Raw genomic sequence first — 21,299 nt, 5'->3', positions numbered from 1 at the left:
TAGAATTGTGATGCATGGATGTGCCTATCTGGATTGATGATATATCTTGAACTTTGTTTGATGCCCAACTATTGCTTATCTTTCCACTTATGGAAATGCCCTATGCTTTGCATGAGAACCAAGAAGAATTGTTGCTCTTATATTAATATTTTTCTGCAATTTCAGCATTTGTTATGTTTTCTCTTCCAAATTTCTTTTTTTTATGCCGTAGCTCAGTGACCTGAATTCCCTCAATTGTGCTTGTTTTGCAGAATTTCCCCCACTGTCATCTTTATTTGGCAAAATCTCTCAGGAGGATCAAAGGCAAACACTGTAGAGGTAGGCAAATGATGTTCTTATGTTCATCTTTTGCAACTTGACAATTTATTTTGGGAGGTTTAGTGATATGCTCTAAACTGTTTTTTTGGAGACCTGCTCCAAAAGATTAATCTGTATCATTATGTCAATTATTGAGGTCTATATTCCAAGTCAGATGATGGAGGTTTCTTACTTCCAACAACAGCAACTATTGTGACGATGCAAAAAATTAGGATTTAAAACAGGAATTTTCGAGTTGTGAATATGGTAATTAATTGAATGATCTGCTGATTATCATCCATTTAAATCTGATCTCCTTGTCGAAGTTCATAGTTCATCTTTCTTCTATTCAAATTCCCGCACCAGCTTAGAGCACATTTTCTTCTTCTTTGTTGTCAAGGAAAGGCGGAGAGGAGCAATCAGGGAGACTATGCTTTGGCGCTCTGTTAATTCAATATGAAAGCCTTGTGTTTGCCATGATGTATTTTGATTTAAGCTTGCGAGAAGATGGCCATCCAAGACCATTCGCAACCCAATTATCTTGGGTAGGCAAGTCTTGTCACTATAAACCCCACCAAAGCTGTCAGAGCTCCCGTCACGGACAAGGCAAGATGCAGGCGCTGTCATCGTTAGTGGGTTATCCTCACGACCTCGTGTAGAGTATCAGCTTGTACCATTAGGCCACAATCACTGGTGATTAGCTGTCCCCCATAGTTCTGTATTAGCGGAATCGCAAGGGCCATTCGGAAAATACAAACTAACCACAACAATCAATCGCATTTTTTAGACTTGGTTTGGGAAGTACCATGTTATGTCTTGTTGATTTTTGGTTTTAGTCGGTTGAGTATGTAGTTGACTATGTGTATAATTTGTTTGTCTGATTACTCTTGTAATTGTTTATTTCCCATGACAAAGTAATTTTTACTGTGGGCTACTAGATTTGCTCATCCCATAATATATTTTTTCGTTCCCAATTTTCATCTCACATGCCACATATCTATCTCTTGAACTTGAAGAGTCCGATGCAGTGACTGTGATTCAGTTGGGATAATTATAATGACGATTGCGATCGGCGAAAATTGAGGCATTAAAGAAAATGTCTAAGGCCATAGTGAGATGAACTCCAATTAACGTGAAAAAAAAAAGTGTTACTCTTTCCATTTTTTAAACTGTTTCGCTTTTTATGTAATTAATAAGCAATCTTTCTCAATGATTTGTAAGAATTTTAGATGTCTTCAAAGTACTTATCTTCTAGTCAACCCAAGTTAGTTGCCTTTAGACGAAGTGTTATGAATCTTCTTGTTTTTATCTTTACAATATTTATTGATATTTTAAAGAACTTGGTCAAACTAACTTATTTGACCATTCTCAAAATAAAAAATTTGGCAGAGCTTGTTTGTTTTGATCATGGGTTCATGAGTTGTTTGGTCAAGTTAAAGGAGCTTCATATAGGATAGTGTGACAAGCTAACATACTTGTCGCAAGATGGAAATGAAATGCGAAATCATACTTGCCTTCAAAGAATAGTAATCAAAATTTGTCCTCAATTCACATTTTTTGTGGCAAGAGAAAGAGAAATAAAGATGTCCTGCAATCTTGAAAGGATGGAATTGAGGGATTACACAAGTTTAGAAAAGCTTCCAAGCAAGATGCAAAACCTCAAAGATTTGCGGATACAGAATTGTCCACAAATCAAGGGACAAACCATTCCTCCATATAATCTTTACCAAAAACAAAACCATTCCTCCATATAACTTGATGTCTCAACTTGAATCTCTTGAGATAGGTAAATGTGATTCTCTAACATCATTTCCCTTTGACAAGGATAGACTTGCTTCTCTCAAGACATTTTATATTTACGAGTGCAATGGAGTGGAGTCGCTGGAAGAGATCACCCTAGAATCACTAAGTTCTCTGACTATTGATTGATGTAAGAATCTCAGAAGCTTACCACAGTGCCTTCACATGCTTTCCCATCTCACTCGTTTGGGAATATATGACTGTTCGGCATTGGAGATAGAGAACTTCCCTCTCCTTCCCTCACCCTGTCATATTTCTATGTTTATAATTGTCCGAAGATAAAGTTCCTACCAAATCAATGGCATCATCTTACATCCCTCTAGGAGCTATATATTATTGATTGCCAAAATATAAAATGCTACCCTAGAGGAGGTTTCCCTTCCAATTTGCTGCGGCTTACAATTGTAGGGTGCAAGAATCTAAAGCAACTCTGAGAAAATGGGGCTTATGCCTGCTCACGACCCTCGTGTCTCTCGAACGAGGCAGCTTCCAACCCAATGACACATTTTAATATGAGAAAAATAATTACAATACCGAAAAACAATATAGAATGTGATTCTTTTTAATCAAGATATATAAATCGGATAAGAAATATGCAGAAAAGAGAACAGTGTAATTTCTATGTATTTTATGATGAGGAGTACGTGAGCCTATTCATAGAAATTTACAAAATGACTATCTACAGTAGCAAAATTGAACAAAAGCTTGTTCACATGATATCCAAATGATTAAATTAATTTTGTGGATATACAATAACGTATACATGCATTGTGGACCGAGAGGGTACTGTTAACTTGTTATTTAAAGTAGAATTAATACTCCGAAAAACCCCAAACCGATACATTTGTGACAAATTTACCCCAAATTAATTTTTTGACAATCAAAAACCCTAAACTGGTATATCTTGGACAAATTTACCCCAAACTAGTATTCTTTTGACAAATTTACCCTCTATTAGTTTCCGTTAAATTTTACTGTCAAATTATTAAGTTAAATGACAGGTGATAGTTGACTAGTATACCAATTTAGGATTTTACTCCCCGTTTGTCATAGTTTACAATTTTTGTGATTTTTTTGTGGTATTAATCCAATTTAACATGGGGTATATTTGTTACAAATGTATGAGTTTAGGATTTTTGGGGGTCGAATAAATTAGTTTGGGATAAATTTATCATAAATATACCAGTTTATGATTTTTTATGGTCGGTCAGGGTAAATTTGTCACAGGTGTACTAGTGTGGGGTTTTTCATAGTCAAAAAAATAGTTTTTGGTAAATTTGTCATACATGTATCAGTTTGGAGTTTTTTACGGTATTAACCCTTTCAAGTAAGAAATTAAATTAAATTTTTATATGTCTCCTCGATAGCCTCCTAAGTTCATAATTCCAGGTCAACCGATGTATGATTTAGATTCTTTTTCACAAAAAAAAATGGACACTTGGGTTGCACCTAAAAGTGAGTCAACTCTCTCGTATTCGTTGACTCCCCCTTCTAAGTTCTAATTCGCGACCAAAAATTTACATCTCTGACGTGGGGAAATTGAAGCACTTGGAGCTCCAACTAGAGCAACGCAACGGGAGTAATGTACCATGGACATGGAGTTGAGCATCAACCTCATTTGGAGTATTACGAAGGTTTTACCGCATCTCATATGCTCAAGGATAGAGAGAGGAGCACCTGCGACGCTAATACTAATACCCGAACCTCTATCAGGTGTAACCACTTGCTATGAACCTCGATCATGTGGTAAAAGTATTGTGTGCATTACAACTCAATTCATATAAGATAGTCATATCTATTTGTTTTAAATAGGGACTGGAGCTTTGCACCAATGTTTTCAAACTTGGGCCGATCAGAGAACCGGTTAGGCTGCCAATTTGTGGTCCAAGTAGTTGGACCGCCATGAACCGGTGATGATGTCATGAGCAAATGATTATAGATAGATAATGTTTTCTTAATTGCACATACTTTCTTCAGTTTTGGGTGAGAAGATCAAAGGAAAAGCAATGGAATTGGCCAAAAAGTAGGGGGTAGAGCAATACTTTTTGATCGAATGATTATAGTCTCCGAATGTGCTTGATATATGGCCATCGAAATCTTTTTGCAACAGCTTGAAATTAACAAACTATTTAATTTTTTTTTTCACATGAAATGAAAAATCTTTAAAAAGAAATTATTAAAGTGAGACCAAGCAACGAAACGAGAGGATGAGTTTATTGATTAAATAACGTGTAAACAAAAGTATGTTTGAGATTTGAATCTAGACCAATCATCGCATGATAAATTTTTGGATAACGACAACAACACACAAGTATCTAAATTATTACCTTTTTTAATCAAGTATCCTCATTTTTTTTTTTTTTTTTTTTTTTGCTTTCAGTCAATTACCTCAACATTTCAAATACAGGTCAAGGCTTCCATTTAAACCGTGGTCCAAAAATGTTGATATGATGCGAACACTGTCAAATAGTCGTTAACTGTCCATATGAGCGTCTAATATAGTACCTTGAGATGCTGCGAGGTCAGCTAAGATTTATTAGATGCTAGGACCATCTAAGTCAGCATACTTTTTCTCTCCTCATCACTCAATATGTGTGATAAGGAGTGACATCAGCTACTATGTTGTTTAACTTTTGCTAAGTAAACGAGTCACATCAGTAAAATCACATAACATGACAAGTTATTTAGCCGATTTCTCAAATTGAGATTCTTGATTGAAAAAGAAAAATTCAGGCCCTCGATTGTAAATTGAACAAAAGCTTAGGTGCTTGCAATGTCATTATTCTTAACTCTTAAACCAATCTAAGAATAAAATCTCGAGGAAATGTTGTCTATGAAGATGACTATAAGCAGCAGTGCTGATGGCAACGGCATGTCCGTGGCCATAGGACAGTGGTGCTCTCTCTAGCCTAGTTCTTGCTTCTTCTTTTTTCTTTTTTTTCTTTTTTTATAGTTCTTGCTGTTTTTCTTTGCTTTTTTTTTTTCCTTTTTTTGAACTTAAATTTGAAAATATACATGAAATCCTAGACATAATTCTAATAGACAAGTGCAAGAGAGATTATTGAATGAAAAATCACAGTACAATTGAGCATGAAAAGAAGTGGACGAAAATTATAGTAATATTCAATTTTAAGCATGGCATGTAATGCGTGGGGAAATTCTACTAGTAATGGAAAAACATAGGCATTCACATAGAGATGGAAGAGGAGGGATGTGAGAAGTGAAGCAGCAATGCTAATTTGCATCATGCGAAGTCTCTATCTTTTCCATTTGCTCTCTTTCGCCTCTGCTTCACTTTCTAGACAAAAAGTACATGAAGTTCAGTAAAGTCTTGGTCTTCCTGAGTTTATGGTTTATTCACATGATAAGAGCACTTGTGGACAGAAAGCATTCTTGAAAGTCTTGGTCTTCCTGAGTTGATGGTTTATTCACATGATAAGAGCACTTGTGGACAGAAAGCATTCTTGAAAGTCTTGGTCTTTGCTTACGCATTTTGGTAGGTGAAAGTCTTGGTCTTCTTGGACTTTATCGTTCTCTCTCCATTAGATCATTATCACTCGGCTTCACCATTAGTGCCCCTGCTTAAATAGTATTCTCCTCCTGCTCATCTATACCTAGCGCTCGTGCTTGTTGGATTGCTGTCATTGAGCTAATCCCATTCATCGATCTGCTCCACGAAGTCTGCTCGAAACAGGTAAGAGACATCTATCTACTTGCGCTATTTTTCCCTCGGACTGATGCACCCGGAACTTCACTACCGAAAGCATCTAGTGCGCATTTATTACAGAAGAGCAACCATCTATTCTTTCCAAAATCTTTTTATTAATGGAGGCAAAAGCATTATTTTGAGCAAAAGAAGAGCAGCAGCAGCAGCAATATTTTGCTTCTTAAACCGATTTCCTGTCTATCTATTATCCTGATTAAAGTTGATGTCGAGTTCATTAACAAAAGAAATGTCATTATAATTTTTCTTAAAAAGTAAGATTAGGACATTAAGATTAATTTTTTTTATATCTCTATTACTGTTCTTTTTACTGAACACGCACTGATGTGAAATGATTTTACACGATTAGCAGCATCGAGATCAAAGTATTCATTTATAATTGAATTGGAACTTTTATCCTGCTTGCAAAGTAATTATTTTACAGCATCAATGTTTTGGAATTTTAGTCCATGAAATTGGGTAAGCAAGAATCAATATCATAAGAGGATAGCTTCATTCCTCTTCAGTAGAGATTAATGGGAAAGTCACGTTTGTCATAATTTCGCGGTGCGAAACAAAATAAATAACTTTTGTTGTGTCTTTTCACATATTTGCTCTCACAACAAAAAGTCCTTATTATATAGATTTAGTGAATTTACCATCAACTGGAAGGGGTAAGATGAATTAGTAAGGTATTTGAGAGTTAATATTCTTTTGAGGTGTGCCAGTGTAATCAATCAAGTAAAGTCAATACGGGTTGCAATTTAAACTTCACGTGAAGTAGCTTCTGCCGAAGCCCTAAGGGTGTTATGTGTGGACAACTAATTTTTATATTGCAGATATCGATGATGGTTCAGTGCAAGAATACTACTTCATGTATTTTCTTTCAAGACAGAGAAAAATGTGCAATTACTCATGATAAATAATTAAATTTTGAATAATGAAAAATCAAAATTGTGCTCTGTTAGAAAAAGACCACGCATGGACTCGTGTTTTGTTAGAAAACTCTTTTATTTCTACATCAGAAAAGTTTTTGAGATTGTTTTTTTTTTTTTTTTTGGTGAAAAAGTTTTTGAGATTGTTCATCTTTTATAATGTGAAAAAAGATGAATGAGAAGTACATGTTTATCATTGTGCATGCCCCCAACGAAAAAGTAAAAGATATGATAGAGAAAACGGAATGGGGAAAAGAATATAGTGTCACCACCTAGAAGAAGTGAAATGCTCGGACCACAAAAAAGAAGTGGAATGCATTTCCTTATTTATTGAACAAACAAAGTTAGCCCTTTTGATGTCTTTACACGGTCATCCACATTGAAGGAGAAATCTATAATCATCTTATATCTTAAACAAATGTGAGTTTTTAGCACTGCAACCGCCATATAAAAATCTACATTGATCTCATATTCACAATAAAGCAGAAAACAAAGATATTAAAATAATAAATATACTAATAATATACGGAAGTGAAAAAAACACTCAAGCATTTAAACAAAGGATAAAAGGTGATTTTTCTCCAACAAAACACTCAAGCATTGGAATTTTTTACAAAAATATGCATGCGCTCTAAGTTTATGGAGAAAAATGACCTTTTATCCTTTGTTTAAATGCTCACAAGAAAAGTCTTGATTAGAAGAAAAATGAGAACAATTGACGAAACGAGCACTCTAGTGGACATAAACTATTGTACTTCGATTTGTCTAACCTTTGGTATGCATCCCTTAAAAGACTTGATCTTTTTTTAATCTTTTTGGTATGTGAACATCCTGGTATTCCCAGACTTCATTGTTTTCTCTCTCCAGTAGCTCATTGTTACTTTGCTTCACCATAACACCTTTTATGTTCTCGATAGTGACCGATTCACCCATGGCCATTGGAGAGATCGTTTTGGGTTCCTTCTTGGCTTCCTTCTTTCAAGTTCTATTCGACAAGTTGTCTTCTCTCATAGTGGCCTATGCGCAACGAGAAGGATTCAATGCTGCCTTGCTCGAGGACTGGAAGGGAATGTTTTTAACAATCAATGCAGTGTTAGTTGATGCAGAGGACAAGCAACTTAGCAATAATCCTCTAGTGAAGCTATGGCTAGACGATGTTAGGGACTTGGCCTATGACATGGAAGACTTGCTTGATGAGTTGGCAATCAAAATCGCTCAAGTGGAGTTGAAGGCAAAATCCAGCACAAGCAAAGGTCTAGAGAAATGGAAGTCCTCTTTCTTTGGCCAAGATAAATCCTCTGGATTGAATCCAAACCTGCACTCGCTTGTGTCGGAAACCAAGGTACAAGAGATCAATGGCAGATTGAAAGCAATTGTCACTAGGAAGGCTCATCTAAGCTTGAGAGAGAATGTCGTGGACAAATCCAACTACACCAACAAAAGGGATCCCACCACTTCTTTGTCGGAGCCTCAGTTTTTGGGCAGGGAGAAGGAAGAAGCACAAATAATCGAACTATTGATAAGTGAGGTAGAAAATTCCAATGCCACGCTAAGCATAGTCCCCATAGTTGGGATGGGCGGTGTTGGAAAGACAGCCTTGGCTCAACGGGTATATAATGATGCCAAAGTGAATTGTTGCTTCGAGAAGAGAGCATGGGTTTGTGTCTCAAATGTTTTTGATGTCCTTGACATAACAAAGACTATATTGCAGTCGATCACTGGGTTGTCCAACGAGGGTGAAGATCTTAACAAGCTTCAAGTTAAGTTGAAGGATAGTCTATCTGGGAAGAAGTTTCTTGTGGTTTTAGATGATATCTGGAATGAAAAATACGAAAAATGGACTGCCTTCTTAAAGCCATTTGAAGCGGGGGCTAAGGGAAGCAAGATCATCATTACAACTCGCAACCGTAATGTTGCCTCTATAACAAGAGCTTCACCATATCCTTTGAGAGAATTGTCCTTTGATAATTGTATAAGCTTATTAGCCTTTCATGCTCTTGGAGTAACAAATTTTGAGACCCACCCGGCTTTTGAAATGATAGGCAAGAAAATAGCTAAAAGATGTAAAGGTTTACCTTTGGCAGCGAAGATGTTGGGCGGTGTCCTACGTACTAAAAGTAATCCCGATGAATGGGAAGATGCCTTAAATAATAGAATATGGGATCTTCCAATGGCAGAGAATGATGAGGTTCTCCCTGTTTTGAAATTGAGCTATGCCCATCTTCCTTCCTATTTGAAGAGATGTTTTGCTTATTGTGCAATATTTCCCAAGGATTATGAAATTGAAAGGGATGAGCTGGTACTCTTATGGATAGCAGAGGGCTTTTTAGATGGACAAAAAGCAAAGGAAAACAACTTGAGATTAGGAAGGAATTACTTCGATGAGTTAATATCCAGATCATTTCTTCAACAATCAAGTGTGGACGCATCTAAGTTTTCAATGCATGATCTTTTGAATGATCTAGCAAAATCAATTGCAGGTGGGTCGTGCTTTAGCTCTGGGGAATCTCAGCTGGCAATTAATGAAGATGAAGCAACTCTTGAGAAAGCTCGTTATGCATCATTCATCTCGTCGGAATTTGTTACATCAAAATGCTTAAGAGCATATCACCGAATGAAGGCACTAAGAAGTTTAATGTTACTAGGGGGCGATTTCTATATTTCCAACAAGGTGTTACATGACTTGCTAATAGAACTAAAGTACTTGAGGGTGCTCTCAGTATGTCATTGTGACATCGTAGAAGTACCGAATTGTGTTGGTAATTTAGAACATCTTCGATATCTCAATTTCTCGTACACTGATATTGAAAGGCTACCTGAATCAATTGTCAGCTTGTGTAAATTACAAGCTTTGATCTTAAGAGGGTGTCGAAACCTTTCAAAGTTGTCTCAAGGTATCACAAAGTTGGTTAGCTTACAGTTTCTTGATGTTAGAGGCACATGGAATCTAGAAGAGATGCCAATGGGTATTGGTAATTTGAAGAATCTTACTATCTTGTCCAAGTTTGTAGTAGGACCAGAGAAAGGGTTGCGGTTAAAGGAGCTAAAGGACTTGCCACATCTTCAAGGAGAATTATTCATATCAGAATTGCAAAAGGTGGAGGAAGTTAGAGATGTAGTTGATGCCAATTTGCTTCGAAAGCAAGGCCTTACCAACTTATCCTTGCATTGGGATGAACATTTGGGAAATCTCCATAATCATGAGCATGAAGCACAAGTGGTTGAGTCTTTGCAACCCACACTAATCTTGAAAATCTCACTATTTTGAACTATGGTGGTGCAATATTCCCGTCATGGTTAGATAGTCCATCCTTTTCTAAGTTGGTGTCCTTGTGCTTGTGGGACTGTCCTAATGTTATATCACTGCCTTCACTTGGACAACTACCATCACTTAAGGAATTATCTCTTGAAGGTTTACATGCAATAAGAATGATAGGCTCTGAGTTTTACGGAGGTAAAAGGCCTTTCTCATCCTTAACAACTTTGAAGTTGGCAGAGATGTTGGCATGGAAGGATTGGTCTCCTTATGCCGGGGACCCAAAAGAAGAATTTCCGTTCTCTTGTCTCCAACATCTTGTTGTCTGGAGCTGTCCTTCGTTGGTCGGGACATTGCCTTGTCAACTTGATCGTCTTATAAAGCTTGAAATTCATTCATGTCCGCATTTGAATAACTCAACCAATGTGGCCCGTCTTCCATCTCTCCGTGAGTTATACCTTAAAAATTGTAACAATGAGATCTTAAAGAGCTTAGTCAACCTAACTTCTTTGACCATTCTTAGAATTGAAAACCTTGCCCAGCTTGTTTGCTTTGATCATGAGTTTATGAGTTACTTGGTCAAGCTAAAGGAGCTTCGTATATGAGGGTGTGACAAGCTAAAATACTTGTGGCAAGATGGAAATGAAATGCTAAATCTTACTTGCCTCCATGAATTAGCCATTGAAAGATGTCCTCAATTCACATCCTTTGTGGCAGTAGAAGGAGAAATGGAGCTGCCCTGCAACCTTGAAAGGATGGAATTGAGTAATTGCCCGAGTTTAGAAAAACTTCCAAGCAAGATGCACACACTCAGACATTTGGACATTCAGGATTGTCCAAAACTCACTGGACAAACCATTCATTCATATGACCCCAACAGCAATAACACAATATCTCAACTTGAATATCTGCGAATTATTAGATGTGATGCTCTAACATCCTTTCTATTTGCCAAGGGTAGACTTGTTGCTCTAAAGAAACTTACAATTTGGGAGTGCAAGGGGTTGAAGTCATTGGAAGAGATCACCATACAATCGCTCGAAGAAATGACAATTGGCGGCTGTAAGAATCTGGGATGTCTACCAAAGTGCCTTTACATGCTCTCTCATCTCACTCATTTGCAAATAATAGACTGTCCAACACTAGAGATAGAGGACTTCCCTCCCCTTCCCATAACCCTATCAAGTCTTACACTTTCTAACTGTCCAAAAATAAAGTCCATTGCCATCTGTAACAATCTCACTAAATTAGAAATGAAAGACTGTCCAGCACTAGAGATAGATGACTTCCCTCCTCTACCTATCACCCTGTCATATTTCTTTCTAAAAAATTGTCCGAAGATAAAGTCTCTACCAAATCGGTGGCATCATCTTACATCCCTCCAATGTTTAGAAATTAGTAAATGCCAAAATATCAAATGCTTCCCCAAAGGAGGTTTGCCTCCCAATTTGCGAGGCCTTTTGATAAAAGGGTGTGAGAATATGAAGCAGCCAGTGAGAGAATGGAGCTTACCCCTGCTTACATCCCTCGAGTTTCTAACTATTGACTTGAGCATGGGAGGGGAGGGAGAGAAGGAGTGGTTTCCTTCGGAGGAAGACGAGGAGGATGTTGGAATCTTCTCTTTCCTTCCTCTCTAATAGCTCTCCAGATGAAAAGAATGAGGAACGTGGAAAGATTAGCGAGCGGTTTTCGCAACCAGCTCTCTTCTCTCAAACATTTAGGGTTTGTAGATTGCCCGAAGTTGAGGAAACTGCCAGAGGATGGCCTTCCTCCTTCCCTCCAATCATTGGATATAACAAGATGCGAGATTCTGGAAGATCGATGCTCAAAACTCATTGGTGACTATTGGCCCCTCATCCAAGAAATCCCTCACATTCTCATTAATTACAGTCGGATCCAATGAAGTGAAATCGATCCACTTTCGCTTTCGTTTGCTGGCTACGGCGATTCATTCTTCGATGTACAGTCAGATTTCTAGGCTTCAAGTATGTTTTTGGTTTTGAATGCGTCAATTTCGTTTCTGTTCTTCAATTCGATCCTTAATTCGAATTAATTTTTTCCCATGTAGATGTTTCACATGGTATTTGCAGAAACCACTGAGTAAAGGTCGAAAGACTGACATTTGGATGTTTCACATAGATTTTTTAACAGCACATCCTCTTCCTAGTATGCAAAGCTACCCAATCCGCACAAACATTTGCTTCTCATGAAATACAACTAAATTTCAGAGCTGAAAAATGATATTTAGCTGCTTGAATCGCAGCAAGAGCTTCCTTTAGTCTCCAATTGCACTTGCGAACGTTGATGATATCCTTGTGTGCCACAGCTGCATCCATCTCCACTACTGCCTTGGGCCAGCTTTTCTCTTTATCCACTACAATGCTCGTTCCCCTGTTTCATTTCTGGCCTCAATCCTACAATGACATGTTATATAAGACCCGTCTCAGTTAATCTTCACAAACCTAGCTCAGGTTTACTCTACACACCCTGCCTTTCGTCCACCCAATCATGACTGAGCTTACATTTTTACCGGCAATACACTCCAAAAGAGCTTTTCTGACCTCTGTGACAGTTCGAGTATCTGCTAATTTGTGGGTAAAAGTTACTGCATTTCGAGCTTTCTAGATATACCTACAGGTGTAGACAATCATTCTTTGGAGTCATCAGCACATACCAATCATTCAATCTCGTGACCTCACTTTTGTAGAGTATCAGCCCGTACCGGTACATCACCATGACTGGTGATTGTTGGTATCCCATACCTGTGAGTTAACATAATCACAAGAATTTTTCAGCAAAAAAAAAAACAACAATAGTGCATCGTGGTTCATTTTTCGTTGCCATCAATTAGCATGCATTTAATTTTGTTCTAATCACTCTTATAGTTGTTCATTATGCATGAAAGATAATTTTTATTCGGGACTAATTGATAGTCCTGTTTCAGATTTATGGAGGAGAGATATGAGGAATGTGGTAAGACTATCAACAATGGAGGATGTAGAAAGCGTGGAGTACTCTGTTTCCTTCAGTCTCTTCCTCTCTTTGGATGAGAAATAGGAGGAACGTGCAAAGATTATCAAGTGGTCTTCGCAGCCATCTCTCAACTCTCAAACAGCTACATTTATAAGTGACTGGAAATTGCCAAGAGGATGGCTCCATTCCCTCCTCCAAGTATTCGGTATAATTCACTGAGAAATTCTGAAAGATTGATGCTTGAAACTCAGTGGCGACTATTGGCAACTCATCCGAGAAATCCCACTCATCATAGTTGATTGATTTCGGATATGATAAGAAAATCTCTCTCCAATGTCTATTTTTGTTCTTCAGGTAATGATTCGGACTCTTTCTTTCTTGCACATTTGTCGTTTAGCTATGGCTGCTGCTTCAGGATCCATTTCTAGCTGATGCTAAAAGCTTCATGTTTTTCCATGGACAAGCTTCACCTAAATTTCCACAAATCAGCCACTGAAGATCCAACGTTGACATTTGGTTTGCTCTGTTTTGTTTGACAAGGAATCACGCGATGAAATGGTTATAATGCTGATGTGGTACAGCAAGTCAACCATTGTTTCACGCTAGTGACTAATCCTCAAAGCAAATAATACTTACATGGACTCGCTCACGCTGCTGGAATTATGATGTGTGGGTGTGTCTGTCTTTATTAATCATATAACTTGAACTTCGTTTGATGCCCAAAAATTGCTTATCTTCCCACTTACGGAAATGCACTGTGCTTTGCGTGAGAATCATGAAGAATTGTTGCTCCTATATTTTTACTTTTCCACAACTTTAGCGTTTGTTATATTTTTTCTTCAAAATATCTTCTTTTCTTTTAATGCCCTATCTCAGTGACCTGAATGCTTGTTTTGCAGAATATCCTATGGTCATCTTTAATTGGAAAAATCTCTCAGGAGGATCAAATGCTAATGTTGTTGAGGCAGGCAACTATTGTGCTTATGTTCATCTTTTGAAACTTGACAAAAGAAAAACAGAAGGCAATTTATTTTGGTAGGTGCACTGATATGCTCTGAACTATTTTTTTTCTTCTTTTTGTGAGGTGCTCTAAAATATTAATCTGTATCATACGTCAATAACCAAAGTCTATATCCAAAGTCAAACAAGGAAGCTTTCTTACTGCCAACACTAACAGCTTCTGCAAAGATGCGAAGGAATAGGATTTAAAACAGGTGTTCGAGTTGGCAAAAGTAACAACTAAATTTGAATGAACCGTGCAGATTATAAGCCATTTATATCCCACTTCCTTGTCAAAGTTCATGGTTCATCTTTCTATTCAAATTCCCACACCATCTCAGGGCACATTTTCTTTTTCTTTGTCATCAAGGAAAGGCAGAAAGAGCAATAAGACTATGATCTGTCCAAATTCTGGAGATATTTCTATGCGAGATTATGAAAGAGCAATGCTCAAAACTCATTGGCAACTATTGGCCCCTCATCCAAAAGATCCCTCTCATCTACATTGGTGGCATTTGGATATAATTAATTGAAATTGATCACACCCCAGCCATGACAAAAGATTTATTTCCGTTGACTACTTTTCCTCTTTAGGTAATTCTTGTAACTTCTTTCATTATTTCGCTTCCATTTGCTAGCTGCCACAATTCGTTGTTCCACCTAAAGTCAGCTTTCTGGGGTTGGGGTTAGTTTTTGGGTTTGAAGACATCAATATTGTTATGTTCTTCATTTTGATGCTTAATACAGATTGATTTTTTCACGTGGAGATGTTTCTTATAGAATTTCCAGAAACCGACCACTGAAGGTCAAGAGACTGACATTTGGGTGTGTCATGTGGGTCCTCCATGGGGATTTTTCTTTTTACTCCAGCAACTCACGGTTGAAATAAGCAAATGTGATAAGAAGGATGGAGGATGCAGATGCAGATCCCAAATTTGGCAAAGCTACCTAATGGGCACAAGCATTTGCTTTCCGTGAAATACAACTAAAATTCAGAGCTGCAAAATGATCTCTAGCCTCTTGAATCCTAGTAGGAGCGTCCTTTAGTCTTTAATTGCACTGTTTGGGAAAATTGATGATATCCTTGTGTACCACGGCTGCATTCAGCTCCATTACTACCTTGGTTTAGCTTTTTCTTTAGTTACTGCAATGCTCTTCCAAACAGCAAGTAATTCAGCCTCCTTTGCAGATCTAGCTTGCACCACCACACCCCTACAGGCAATCAGCTCCCCTGTTTCATTTCTAGCCATAATCCTAACAATAGCATGTTTGGTTCCTTCAATGTAAGAGCCATCACAGTTAATCTTCACAAAACCTAGCTTAGGTTTACTCTACACACTTTGCCTTTAGTCCACCCAATCATGATCCAGCTCTCTTTACATTTTTACAGGAAACACGGTCTAAAAGAGCTTTTTTAACCTGTATAATTTCAAGATCAAGTGATTTATGGTCGAAGATTACTGCATTTCTAGCATTCCTAATATACCAACAGGTGCAGGCAATCATTCTTAAGCGTCATCAGCCTGTACCAAGTCATTCGAATCTCCCAACCTCATTTTTGTAGAATATCAACCCATACCAGTGATTAGTCATCTCCCATACTCGTTAGTTGACATCACCATAAGAGTTTTTTAGTGAGAGGAAAAACCATCAAAACGGTCACTAATTCCTGACAATAATAAAGCAGTCTCCCGGTTCTTGTCTTGTTTGCTCATTTTTGGTTGCTGTTGGGTGGGTGTGCATATACTTTTATTTGTCTGATCACTCTAATAGTTGTTCACTATGCATGAAAAGCAATTGTTATTCAGGATTAATTGATCATCCCATTCCAGAATTTTGGATGAGAAATATGGGGAATTTGGAAAGACTATCAACGGTGGAGGATGTATGATGCATGGAGTCTTCTGTTTCCTTCCTCTCTATCCTCTCTTTGCATGAGAAATATGGGGAGTGGAAAGACTATCAACTGGTGCTCACGGCCATCTCCCCTCCCTCAAACAGTTATATTTTCCATGTTGCTCAAAGCTTGGGTACTTGTCAGAGGATGGCTTCCCTCCCTCCCTCAAAAGTATTCCACATAATTCAATGTGAGATTCCGAAGGATGGATCCTCTCTTGCCGGTGACTATTGGCACCTCATCCAAAAAATCCCACTCATTGTGATTGATCTAGTTCGGATCCAACAAGAAGATTTCTCTCCACTGTCTTAAGTTTTGTTCATCGGGTAATGATTCGGACTTCTTTCTTTTTTCACACTTGTCATTTAGCTACTGCTGCTCCATGATCCATTTCCATTCCGTTTCCTCAACTCAATGCTAAAATGTTCATGTTTTTCCATGGACATGCTTCACATAAATGTCCACAAACCAGCTGCGAAAGGTCCAATGTTGACATTTGGGTTGCTCTGTTTTGTTTACCAAGGAAGTACGCAATGAAATGGTTATAATACTGACGTGGTACAGCCAGTGACTATTCCTCGAACAAATAATACCTACAAGAACTTGCTCATAGTGCTGGAATTATGATCTATCAAATGTGTCTGTCTATATCGATTATATATCTAGAATTTTGTGTGATGGCCAAAAATTGCTTATCTTCGCACTTGGATGACACATAAAGAATTTGTAAATGGAAATGCACTATGCTTTACGTGAGAATCATGAAAAATTGTTGCTCTCACATTGATATCGTTCTGCAATTTCAACATGATGTTTATTATTGAGGTCTATATGCAAAGTCAAATTAAGAAGCTTTCTTACTTTGAATAACAGCTATCGTGAAGACGCAAAAATGGGATCTAGAATGGGTTTTCAAGTTGGCAAATATGACAGCTAAATTTCAATGAACACTGCAGATTATAATCTATTTGTTAAAGTTCACTATTCATCTTTCTTCTATCTAAATTCTCACACCATCTCAGAGAACATTTCATTTTCTTTGTTGTAAAGGAAAGGCGGAGAGGAGCAATAAGGGAGACTATGCTTTGTTTCTCTGTTGAAGAATCCCAAAAGTCTCACGTTTGCCATGAAGTATTTTGATTGAAAATTGCAAGAAGGAGCTCCCGTCACAGTTAATCTTCACAAAACCTTGCTCGGGTTACTCTACAGACCCTGCCTTTGATCCACCCAATCGTGACTTAGCTCTCTTACATTTTTAACAGGCAACACAATCTAAAAGAGCTTTCCTAATCTGTGTAGTGATAGTTCCAGGATCAAGTGATTTATGTTTAATGGTTATTGCATTTCGAGTGTTCCAGATTAACATTCTTAAGCGTTATTGGCCCATAACAAGTCATTCGATCTCCTGACGTCACATTTGTAGAATATCAGGCCGTACCAATAAGTGTCTATCGCCAGTGATTAGCGATCTCCAATACTTGTCAGTTAACATAATCATAGGAGTTTTCCAGCCATCAAAAAATAAAAATAATCAACAGGGTATGCCAGTTCATTTTTTGTTGCAGTCAATTAGGTGTGCATATAATTTTATTAGATCACTCTTGTAATTCTTCATTATGCATGAAAGATCATTGTTATTCAGGACTAATTTCTCGTCCTATTTCAGACTTTTGGATGAGAAATATGAGGACTGTGGAAAGACTATCAACAATGGAGGATGTAAGAAGCGTGGAGTATTCTGTTTCCTTTGTCTCTGATTTCTCTTTGGATGACAAATATAAGGAACGTGGAAAGATTATCAAGTGGTCTTCATAACCATCTCTCCTCTCTCAAATAGCTATCTTTTATAGGTTACTGGTGCTTGCCAGGGGATGGCTTTGCTCCCTCCTTCAAGTATTCGGCATAATGCAATGTGAAATTCTGAAAGATTAGTGCTCAAAATTCAATGGGGACTATTGGCACCTCATCCAAGAAATCCCATTCATTATAGTTGATCGAGTTCGAATTCGACAAGAAGATTTCTCTCCAATGTCTAATTTTAATTCTTTAGGTAATAGTTTGGACTTCTTTCTTTCTTCCACACTTGTCCTACCGCTGCTGCTTCAAGATCCAATTCTATCATGCAACTTAATGCTAGAAAGGTCATGTTTTTCCATGGACAAGCTTCACCTAATTTGCCACAAACCAGCTAGACATTTGGGTTGCTCTCTTTTGTTTGACAGGAAGCACGCAATGAAATGGTTATAATATGCTAAGGCAGTGCAGCAAGTCCACCATTGTTTCATACGAGTGGCTATTCTTCAAAACAAATAATACTTACATGGACTTGCTTGCAGCGCTGGAAATGTGATGCATGGATGTGCCTCTATGGACTGATATATCTTGGACTTTGTTTGATGCCCAACTAGTGCTTATCTTTCCACTTATGGAGAATCATTAAGAATTGTTGCTCATATCTTGATATTTTTCTAAAATTTCAGCGTTTGTTATGTTTTGTCTTCCAAATATCTTTTTTTATGCCCTAGCTCAGTGGCCTGAATTCTCTCGGCTGCGCTTGTTTTGCAGAATATCCCAATGTCATCTTATTTGGCAAAATCCTTCAGGAGGATCGAACGCAAACACTGTTGAGGTGGGCAAATGTTGTGCTTATGTTCAGATTCTGCAACTTGACAAAAGAAAAACAAAAGGCTATTTATTTTGGTAGGTGTACTGATATGCTCTAAACTGTTTTTTTTTTTTTTTTTTAGACATGCTCTTAAAGATTAATCTGTATCATGATGTAAATTATTGAGGTTTATTTTCAAAGTCACACGAAGAAGCCTTCTTACTTCCAACAGCAGTGGTTATCGTAAGGTTTCTTACTTACCACAGCAACAGCTGTCGTAAAGATGCAAAGAATAGGATTTAAAACGGGCGTTTTCGAGTTGGCAATTATGACAACTAAATTTGAGTGAACCCTGTCGCGACCAAATTTTTCGGGTGTGAACCACCTAAGGTTTGGCTAATGGATTGTTAAGCCTAAACTTAACTCGGGCTCTCCCAAGCCCATACCAATTCGTGACTTTCGGTTCAAGTTCTTAACATGCAAATTTTTTTAATTAGGAGTCGCCACTAATCTATTTTTGGTGGGTCGATTAGAAACCCAATCCTACGAACCAGAGACTTATGAGTTCGGGGACTTGGTTAAGCTAGAATTTTCTAACGCCCTTTCGGCACCTTTCTTTTTATTTTGAAAAATGTTTGGCAAGCAGTTTGGATTGATTTTAAATTTATTTCCCTAACATGTGAGGTGGTCATACGGGTGCACAATCCATCAATTTAACACCCAAATAAACAATAAATAAATTGCAAAAACTTACCTCAAAGTAACGAAAGCATCTACAATATTAAATTAAAATCCACATCAACAACCCTAGATATGGTTTCTAATTAACACGCAATTTCTTTTTTCTTTTTTTTTCACTTGATTAATGAAAATCATGCAACATGCAATGCAATATTAACTAAATGACCTAATTCTAATGACATGTGATGTGATGCAATGCGATGACGTACAAAATTGTTTTAACTAAAATGGCATGCGACATACAATTTAATATGCGAGTTATATGTCACGCGACATTTATTAAATGACCTAATCTAATGATGGGCAATCTCTAATTAAATGAATCTAACAACAATCACTAAATGACGTGCATTTTATGGACCTAATTCTATATGACGTGCGCATGATTTTTTATTATAAACAAAATGCAATCTATTCTAGAAATTGCAACTAATTTATCCTAAGACAAATTTTTTTTTTATGAAATGCAAGACATAACTATCTAGATTAAAATTCTATCTAGCTTAAATTAAGGATCAGGTCAGACTAAATCCTAATTTAAACCAAGATATTATCTTAACCTAGCAAGCTCTAACCTAAGATGCAATCTATCTAAATAAAATTAAACATGCAATCAACCTAATATGCAATGATGTGCCACAGATACCCTAATTCTACATGATACATGCATGATGATTTTTTTGTATTTTTCTTTGTAAAATTCGAAATTTAAAATTGCCAAATAATTAAACGTGCCATTTAAATTAAAGAAAACTAACATCCTAAATGAACGCATTTTTTTTTTTTTTTTTTTGATATTTTTGTTCAAAAATTCGAAATAAGATTGCAATTCTAAACATGCAAGGTAACCCTAAGACTAGGAATATTCTAAAACGAACCTAATCCTAATTCAAATTTTTTTGGAATTTTTCTTTTAAGAAAATAAAATTGACTCAAACACCATGACGGCAAATCAAGCAAGATAAGGTTAATATCCAAAAATTGACGAACCATATTTAAAAAAATCGCGAATCGAATCTCAGGCGTGAGATCGGATTGGCGATTTTTCCGTGCAATTGCGAGTCAGATTTAGGGCGCGAAAATCGGACTGTCAATCATATGCACGTTATGAAATTGGGAAAATTTCCCAGCTTATAAGGCTACTCGAGACTACAGATACCTCAGCATATCATCAACAAACATATCAATAAGGAAACAGAATTTTCGGAAAACAAAATAGACAAATTTTTTACCTATTCCGAATATCGACTTCCGAATTTGCGACTTGCGATTAGTGAGTGATGGATGGGCAGTTTATGGCCAACGGGTCAGAGAATTCGGCGCAGCAAAGGGGCTGACCAATGACCTACAAAACAAAACAAAACAAAAAAACTCATTCGGCCAGCTCGATCTTAGGACGAGCTCAATAGTGGTGCAGGATGTTATAGATAAAGCCAAATATTTGTTTTTAGGGGCTTTTTTGTCTTTTCTATTAGATTTCCTTTTAGGTTAAAAGTGGTACCTATATATTAGCGATGGCAAAACCCTAGCCGTCAAGACGCTGAAAAAGGAAATAGAGAGGCAAGAAAGAGAGAAGAAAAAAAGTGAGTTTTTCTTGATGAGAGTTCTCAATCTCTTTGTGCCCCGATCTTGAGATAAGATCGTCGTTGTATTCCAACTTTTCGAAGTCTAGTGGATTCGCAGAGTGCCTCGCGCGGAGACGTAGCCCAAGTTTGGGTGAACTTCGATAACAAATTTTCTGGCGTGTTCATTTGATTCTGCTCTTTTATTACTATATTATGTCTGGTGAATTGTTTGTGAGCATTATTTTTCTGGAATCGACGTGTGATTTCGTAACAACTGGTATCAGAGCCTGGGTTGGCTAATCGAGAACATCGAGGGTTTTTCGGTGACGTTCGATTGAAAGCAAACAGGATGGCAGAAGATAAAATCAGAATCGATAAGTTCAATGGAGAGGATTTTCGGATGGTGGAAACTACAAATAGAGGATTATCTTTATCAAAAAGATCTCTATGCACCACTTGAGGGTTGGAAACCCGAGATGGCGGAAGTGGATCCGACAGCAGAAGCCGGATGGAAAAATTTTGATCGAA

General features: G+C 37.3%; 1 protein-coding gene and 1 long non-coding RNA gene across 22 annotated transcripts in view; both read left to right on the top strand.

Annotated features, from left to right (window-relative positions):
* The first annotated feature begins 231 nt into the window (after positions 1-231).
* LOC120289890 lies at positions 232-1,229 on the top strand. Its single transcript, XR_005547778.1, has 2 exons — positions 232-318; positions 703-1,229. It is a non-coding gene; the product is annotated as an uncharacterized LOC120289890 (long non-coding RNA).
* Positions 1,230-5,651: 4,422 nt separating this feature from the next.
* Positions 5,652-21,299, top strand: part of LOC108957383 (putative disease resistance RPP13-like protein 1) — a 49,001-nt gene continuing 33,353 nt past the window's right edge. For 2 of the 21 annotated variants that reach the window (XM_039306216.1, XM_039306219.1), the window contains exons 1-7: positions 5,652-5,791; positions 7,653-11,976; positions 12,936-13,318; positions 13,864-13,999; positions 15,758-16,186; positions 16,911-17,910; positions 18,426-18,489. In XM_039306216.1, coding sequence (XP_039162150.1) covers positions 7,667-10,003 — 2,337 coding nt within the window. In that variant the 5' untranslated portion in view covers positions 5,652-5,791; positions 7,653-7,666 and the 3' untranslated portion in view covers positions 10,004-11,976; positions 12,936-13,318; positions 13,864-13,999; ... (1 more) ...; positions 16,911-17,910; positions 18,426-18,489. The other 19 variants (XM_039306203.1, XM_039306210.1, XM_039306220.1 and 16 more) reach the window with 18 other exon arrangements.

This window comes from Eucalyptus grandis, chromosome 2 (assembly GCF_016545825.1).
Source record: "Eucalyptus grandis isolate ANBG69807.140 chromosome 2, ASM1654582v1, whole genome shotgun sequence".
In the NCBI taxonomy this organism is placed as follows: domain Eukaryota; kingdom Viridiplantae; phylum Streptophyta; class Magnoliopsida; order Myrtales; family Myrtaceae; genus Eucalyptus; species Eucalyptus grandis.
Note: the sequence above shows the minus strand (reverse complement) of the source record. Positions and strands in the feature narration are given on the sequence as shown.